The 7,882-nt window shown below is 25.9% G+C and overlaps 1 protein-coding gene across 4 annotated transcripts in view; it reads left to right on the top strand.

The window, feature by feature from the left end:
- LOC111619161 (ETS homologous factor-like) overlaps positions 1-7,876 on the top strand; it is an 85,391-nt gene extending 77,515 nt beyond the window's left edge. For 2 of the 4 annotated variants that reach the window (XM_023360839.1, XM_023360843.1), the window contains exons 2-9: positions 393-456; positions 1,068-1,236; positions 1,304-1,561; positions 3,547-3,672; positions 4,013-4,126; positions 4,432-4,515; positions 6,274-6,469; positions 6,697-7,876. In XM_023360839.1, the coding sequence (XP_023216607.1) occupies positions 393-456; positions 1,068-1,236; positions 1,304-1,561; positions 3,547-3,672; positions 4,013-4,126; positions 4,432-4,515; positions 6,274-6,469; positions 6,697-6,835 (1,150 nt within the window). In that variant the 3' untranslated portion in view covers positions 6,836-7,876. The remainder of the gene's footprint in view (positions 1-392; positions 457-1,067; positions 1,237-1,303; positions 1,562-3,546; positions 3,673-4,012; positions 4,127-4,431; positions 4,516-6,273; positions 6,470-6,696) is intronic. The other 2 variants (XM_023360842.1, XM_023360840.1) reach the window with 2 other exon arrangements.
- The last annotated feature ends 6 nt before the right edge of the window (positions 7,877-7,882 follow it).

Genomic DNA, 7,882 nt, shown 5'->3' with positions numbered 1-7,882 from the left:
ATATATAAATTACCTTTTAATTTAACTTGTAATTTTTTATGAGGATTTATTCCATATTAAAAACTTGTATGGCTTTCTCGTAGGTTACTCATCACTCATCAATGAGTAATTTTTTAAAAATTTATCCATAAAAAAAATAGTTTTTCTAGAAATGATTTAATAAAATTCCCATATAAAAATATATTTTTAACATTTATTTATTATTCAATGACTTAAATATATAAACAGTTCTAGTTTTAGAAATGATTTTATGTAAGCAAAAATTTAATATTTTAACTTTCAATTTTAGTTTTAAATTTGATTCGTATTAATTAATTTTGAGTTTATATTATATATTTATGCACTGATTACAATTAAAACACTATTAATTAATTTAATTTTAATACTTTCAGACCATACTGCGTGGAAGACATACCGTCAAAAATGATGGTTAGCAACGATCAATTAACTCCAGATGTAAGCGTAAATTACTCATTTTATAAAATCAATAAGTATGACAAACTTAAATTATATATGTGTAAGGGTATGTTACGAAGGTCTATACGTATACTTAAGTAGGTATATTTATAGTATAATCATTTTAAAAACGATAGAAATCGCGTTAATCTATTATGTATCGTATTTATTGCAGAAAAAACTCGTTTCATAAATAAATTGGTGGCATTTAGAGATGACGCAAAATTTAAAACAATAGAAATGACTTATTCGATGTCCAAACTTTCGACCTTCAACAGAAACAATACAAAATTTACGATATTCTTAAAATTTTCAAAGAAAACTTTGGGCAATTCGCGTATAAAAACGCACCATTATAATTCTCCTTGGCCTGTTGAATTATTGCCCATAATTATTGAATTTGTTTATTTATTTTTTTGTAACGTAATAACTTCTAAAGAAATTAGAAATTTTCTCTGTTTATATTATTAGATACATAAAAAAGTATGGAAATCTTCACACATTATTTATATACGCAAATTAATATCTAAACGTAAATACCGTTAAAAATAGATTTATATAAATACATATATAAATAAAATGCATTAATTAAAGTTAATCTGTTTATGTAGTCGGGTTATATGGATGACCAGATGACATTTTATGATGTACAAGAACCAAACCCTCCTCTATATTATGATATGTCTTCTCTTCCTCCATACTGCAGTCCAACAGACACAGTATCTACCACGATGGCTGCTGCTCAGAATCAACCATATCACAAAATGCTCACAATTGAAGGTTAGTTTAATTATTTTAGTGAAAAAGAAACAAATTTTCATATTAAATTCTTTATATTTATTTACAGATTTCGTAGAAGCGGTTCCATTAAATCGACGTTGGGAAACTCTCTCACCAGATCAATGGCAATGCTCCGAAATAGCTGATTGGCTGTTAGATTGGGCAGAGAAACATGGTGTGGAACCAGAAGAAATTAACACATTGGGGTTTAGTAGCATAAGCGGTCAAGATCTTTGTCGTTTGTCAGAAAGAGACTTTATAGACAGAGATTGTCAATATGGAAGCATGCTGTACAAATCGTTTCAAGAACGTCTTAGTTACTTTGGTATGTCACTAATTTAGTACGTTAATTATATCATATTTATTTTGTTTTATACAGTAAGCGCCTATATACTGTAAATATATATCAGTAATTTTCAAAGTGGGCCCTCTTAAGAATGGTAGAACACTCAAGGGGGCACTGGAAGGAAGGGAGTGGTAGGGGTATTGGAAGATAAGAGAAATAAAAATTCATTTTAAACAGAAAAAAATATAAGATAAATCAGTTATAGCTTTATAGGGCCTGGGCAAATTTGAATTAGGAGGCCCAATGTACAGGCTTTACTAGATTAAGGGCGAAGAAGAAGAAGAAGGCCCAACAGTGTTGACTTCAGGCATTTTTCTTTGGGAAGATATTTTCTTATAAAAGATTGATTGGGGCCTCCTATTGGTGGGGTCCCAGACAATTGCCCTTTTTGCCCATAGGATAATGCGCCACTGAGAAACATATGCACTAACAGGGGGGAAGTAATCCGAAAAGTTTGGCAAACACTGGTATAGACAATAAGTAATTCATATTATCATCCATGCAAACTTACTAACAATTAGAAAAAAAAACAGGTTATAATAAAATATTAAATTATATAGATTTAATAATTTTAATTATTAATTATTTCTCCCGAACCGGTGTAAATATTATTACTATTTAAAGATAAAAAGAAGAGGAGAGGGAAAAAAATTGATTTAAAGCAGCAATGGCCATCTGGTTATCTATGAAGTAGGCTAATATACTTTTTGTCTCCTTGAGTGCACTTAAAATAAGAAAGTGGTCTTCGAACGTTGTATAAGGGCATTGCGTTTGTTAGTTTATATCAGCAGTCTAGTGTGCGTGCTTTTTCTTAAAAATAAACTTATTTGTCTCGTTAGACGGCATGGTTCAATCGTTTCGGAGTTTGAGACTTTATATTTTTATTTTAATATAATCAAACGATTTATTCCAAAATTTTATGTGCTTTTTATAAGAATCACAATTAGTCTATTAAAGTATTAATATTGTTGAATTGCTCGCAAACTACTATAGCCCCACCCAGTATAATGGCATATTTATTATGTATATTTTTTATCTTAATGTATTTATTTTTTAAAATGAATTATTTTAAGTAATAAATTCAATATTTTATTATTTTTTTATTGAAAAACTAACTGATTTTCAATACGTTACTTATCTCTTGTTAATTAACTCACTTAGAAGGTAAATTATTTTCTACAGATATTTATATTAGTTTAATTGTGTATTTTATGATCTTTTTCCTTTACAAACTGACAGTCCGATATTAAAAATAAAAACAAAAATGATACTTTTAACGCTTATTCGATTAACCTTGTTATTTCAACCATGTCATGGAGAGAATTTAACAATCATTAAGCTTACAGTTAACACATTAATGTTTCTTTTTTTTCTTTTTTTTTAGTCTGAATGTATAAATATTTAAATATTGGCTTTAAAAATGGAGAAAATATTTAAATTTTTTATAAAATAGCGGCGTTTATAATTATTTTTAAGCTAAAAAATTGCGGAAATATTTATTTAATATTCATGTCTGATCATTAATTATTTAAAAATCTAATTAACTAGAAATACGCTTAAGCTATATTTATATAATATATATTTAATTTTATAATTTGTACAATTTATTATAAATTAATTAATAATAATTAATATATTTTTCTATGGATGCATAAGAAGAAATTATTCTCAATTTAAAGATGCTTAAATTAAAATTAATCTAAGAGTCCTTTTACCCCTCAGAGGCATCCTCTTCCTGGGAAAAATCTTCAAATGCCCTGGGAAAGGGTTTCAGGCTAACAACAGATTAAAATATCGAAAAAAATTACTTTAAACTTTATATATAAATTTATTATGTTATTTTAATATGTCATGTAAATAGATTTCTAAAGACAATTAAAACTTTATTCCTATCTCCAATTATCACTTTAAACATAGAAATTACCTTGTTAGATATATTAAATATCTCATTAAACATCCAATAGGTATAATTCCCAGACCAACCAGACACGATCAACAAGCCCAATTTAGTTGGCCAGATGAAAGATGGCCAATCCCGGGAGATTTTATCGATTTAGATGATCAAGAGAAAAGCTCACCTATTTCTTCAGGTAACTAATTAAATATCGATATAATTTTTAATTAATTTATTATTTTTTACATAATAGAATCACCTGTTTATTAAGGATACAGATAAATTGTTTGGTGCCGTGTTCAATTNTGATGATAGAATAAGCTTAAAAGCAATATATTATAGATAAATGTAGGTTGATACGTGATTAAATAAGTTCAAACATGCTTCAATGATTATTGAAACAGGATGAATCGTAAAAAAATAAATCGTACTTTGTTCATTTAGTGTTTTTTTAACACATAAAAGTGCTTTAAAAACTTAGAAGAAACGTTTGATATTCTGAGAAATAATACTTTTTTCACTCTTTCTTTTTTAAGTAGATTCAGATAGAGACAGCACCACAAGTACAACAAGTACGATGACACCTGTTAACACAAAAACAAGACTCACAGATGCTTATTTTCCTGATAATATGTACAATCAAAAAACAGGTAAGTTCATTTGGAAAGTATTTATTGTATACTCATCTTAAGAAATCGAATTAAGTACGTATTCTAATAATTCACGGGTGAAAGAATTAAACATGTAAATTTTTAATTACAACTAACTTAGTGTGCTTTAAACGTGTTATTTAATTAGGTAAAATTACTCTAAATAATCAATTAAATTGGGCTTTATTTTAATCAGGAATATTGCTTTTTTAAATAAGAAATTATCCTGTTAATAAAATAACTATTAATTACAATTATATAGATAATTAATAATGATATTAATTTAGAATTTTGAAATATCTTAGTTCCATACGACATAGCTGCAGATATGAAGAAGAATAGAAGAGGAAGACCGCCTAAAAGAGAAGGTAGATCACGGAATAGACAAGGTAATTTTTCCGCAAATTCATCCAAAATTATATATTTTTTAAAAAATTTCATCGATACTTCGATAAAATTTTTTTTTTTTATGAATATTTAAGCCAGATATGACTCTAGAATCCTGGTATCTTTTATGATTATGCTCAAGCATCATGTAGTTCATCTAGTTAATTTATTAAATAAAAATAAAGTATAAAAATTGTTATATATATTTGGCTACAGATTTTTATTATATCATTAAAATAACTTCAGTTTCTACTCGAGCGAATGATGGTAGATTTTATGTATTCTAATTTTTTATGCATGCTTAATGACGTGGAAAAATTTTAATGATAGAGTAGAAATAATATCATTAATTTTTGATAGTCTTATTTGCTTTGAAGCAGAAAAAAAGGTGAATTTTAGTTATTTTAAACAACAACAAATAAAAATAAATAAATAAAATAAAATTAAATATAATTAAAATATAATTATTCCCGATTATAATAATGAGTACTACAATACTTCCCAACCTTGTTTAGTGAATAAGTAAACAATATTGATTGTGATATTAACCAGTCGACCGCAAACTACTTGTTGGAATGTTTACCTTCTAACTTTCTAAATTATAAAATATATAGATTTATTCCATACAAAAACTATATTTTATACTGGAATCCTTTTCATTACAGAAGGAAACTTGTTATTTATTGTAAATAGTGCCAACTTAATTACTAAATTAAATTTTAATGAATTATTTATTAATATCGTGAAATAATCTGTTTAATTTATAAAGATCCTGTTAAACTTCATTAATATCACTTGAAAATAATTCTTCTTTATATAATTGATAAAGCAAATGAAGTATTGACCTAAAAATACCAATTTTTTGGATCTAAATAATTGAATAATCCAATTTTATTTAACATATTTTATACTTTAAAAAGTAATTTTAATTTTATTATATTCATTTTAAATTATTTAATATAATTTTTTTTAAATTTTAGATAATAAAGAGCTTATTTTATAGTTAAGAATTTTTTTATTTGTATTTATTTATTTATTTATATATGAAAATTAAATTTTAATTTCGCTACATTACTAAAATATTGAATAATTTTTCAAAATAACTTTCAAATGGAAATTTAAAGGATTAATTTGAAAATCAAATAGATTAATTTAAGAAATAAATACTTTCCACTATTTTTCTAGTCAATTTTCCTTTTATTTTTAACTTATTCTTCAGTTTTTGTAGTAAGCTTACTACTAAGAGGAGCAATAACCTTTCCACCCTGTTTAGACAGCCATATAAGAAATTAAAAGAAATTTTTTTACAAGTTTTCTTTCTTAAATTTAGCTTACACTTATCTTTATTTATCAGAACATATTTTAATATTATTCTTTTTTAAATTTAATTTTATTTAATCTGTATTAAAATCAGAGATAGACAACTGTTAATGAATTGCTTAAGCTTATATGCTATAATTGCTACTATCTGTATACAGTAAATTCTGTAGTATATGTTCCTAGAATATAGTAAAGTGTGAATAGTACACTTTACTGTACAGCAGAATACATGTATAGGATATAGAATATATATAATACAGTAAAACCTGTCTAAAACAGAACGTTTCCGGTTTACACAGGTTTTTACTATATACACTACATATTCTATCCTGCTTTATTACAGTATACACTAAGATCTAGTAGTAGTATATACTTTATTATATAAGATAAAATGAAGAAAAAAAATGTAAAATTTGGTTATTTTTTTACCTGTTTTTTAGGTAAAGCTACTGGAAAATTGTGGGAATTTATTCGTGATCTCCTATTAAGCCCCGAAACAAATCCAAGTTTAATAAGGTGGGAGAGGAGGGAAGAAGGTATCTTCAAATTCGTTCAATCAGATAAAGTAGCAAAGATGTGGGGAGATCGAAAACAAAATACAAAAATGACTTATGAAAAATTAAGTAGGGCTATGAGGTTAGTATCTTTAATAGAAGGCTTCTAAATTTTATTTTAATTTTATGCAAAATTCCTCTCTAATCTACAATTAAAAACTGTTTAAAAATATATTTAAATTTAAGCAGTTTTTTTTCTTTTTTTAAGAAACAATTAAACATCTCACCTATTTCTGCTGGTTTTTCTCATAAGGGTAAACTATAATATTTCATTTTTAATTAAAAACTAACATTTCTTTACTTTAATAGGACATATTATCGCACTGGATATTTAGTACCTGTTCCAAGGGATCAATCATTACCTAAGAAACTGATATACAAGTTTGGACCAAAGGCTAACTTAGAAGTTTCCTTGGTTATGCATGGAACTTCTTGTCGTTCTGATTAAAGTGCATGTGTTACTTCAAACATCTTGGTGGTGGTTTCGTGATAACGTAAGATGGTGGTGGTTTAATTTATCCTAACTCCTAACACGTGGAAACTTTTTGACTGTGAAAATAATTTTTTCATCTAGTCTTCTTTTTTTAAACATACAATGCATGTCCATAAAGGTATTAAATTGGTTATGGCCATCATACAAATCTTTCATGGTGCTATTTTATGACATCATACAACGTTACATTGTTAACTTTTGATACATTCTACCTTAAATCTTTATATATTTAAGGGAAAAAAAACTTACAAAATATCAAAATGATACGCACAATTCTTGTATTCAAAATAGGTTAATAACATTCTCTATTGTTTAAATTCAATGTATGTTCCTAAAAAAGTTTTGTTATTATTGTTGATAGACGTGATATTTGTAAACAATTTTATCTATATTAAAATTAATAATTTACTTAAATAATATATTTTTACACTCAAAAATGGCATTAAAATATCACGTCTAAGTATATAATTGGAAAAATTGTTGATGTGTAAGCTATAATTAACGTTAGTAGACATAATTGTTACTTTTTTAAAGCATTGATTATATATTCCGCTGTATGTTATTGATGTACAATGTCTAAATTCCAAGCCTTATCTTGTTTAGATATTATTACAAGAGTCAAGTATTACTTCCTGTCTTTGGACGTCGACTAGTATATAAATTTGGGCCTAATGCAACTGGATGGAGGTGTAACTAACAGTTTTTGACTGAAAGTTTCATCAGCACTGAATGTGACATCATAGTTTCCTCTGTTCCATTCGAAACAAAATAAATAAATAAAATAAAATAAATAAAAAACAAAAATAACACCAGAATTTTTCTGGTATATACTTCCAGAATCGTGTGTAGGATAAGTTCATCTTGTACAATTTACGTACATAAAGGTCTCTTATGTTGTACAGAAAGAGCTAATACATAAAATATCAGAGTCTATATATATAAATAAATAAATATATATATATATATAAGAGAAAAGTAAATAAATAAATAAATATATATTAT

This window comes from Centruroides sculpturatus, unplaced genomic scaffold, assembly GCF_000671375.1.
Source record: "Centruroides sculpturatus isolate CEXI.00-Female unplaced genomic scaffold, Cexi_2.0 scaffold79, whole genome shotgun sequence".
Taxonomy (NCBI): Eukaryota; Metazoa; Arthropoda; class Arachnida; order Scorpiones; family Buthidae; genus Centruroides; species Centruroides sculpturatus.
This window is presented reverse-complemented; position numbering and strand designations above follow the sequence as displayed.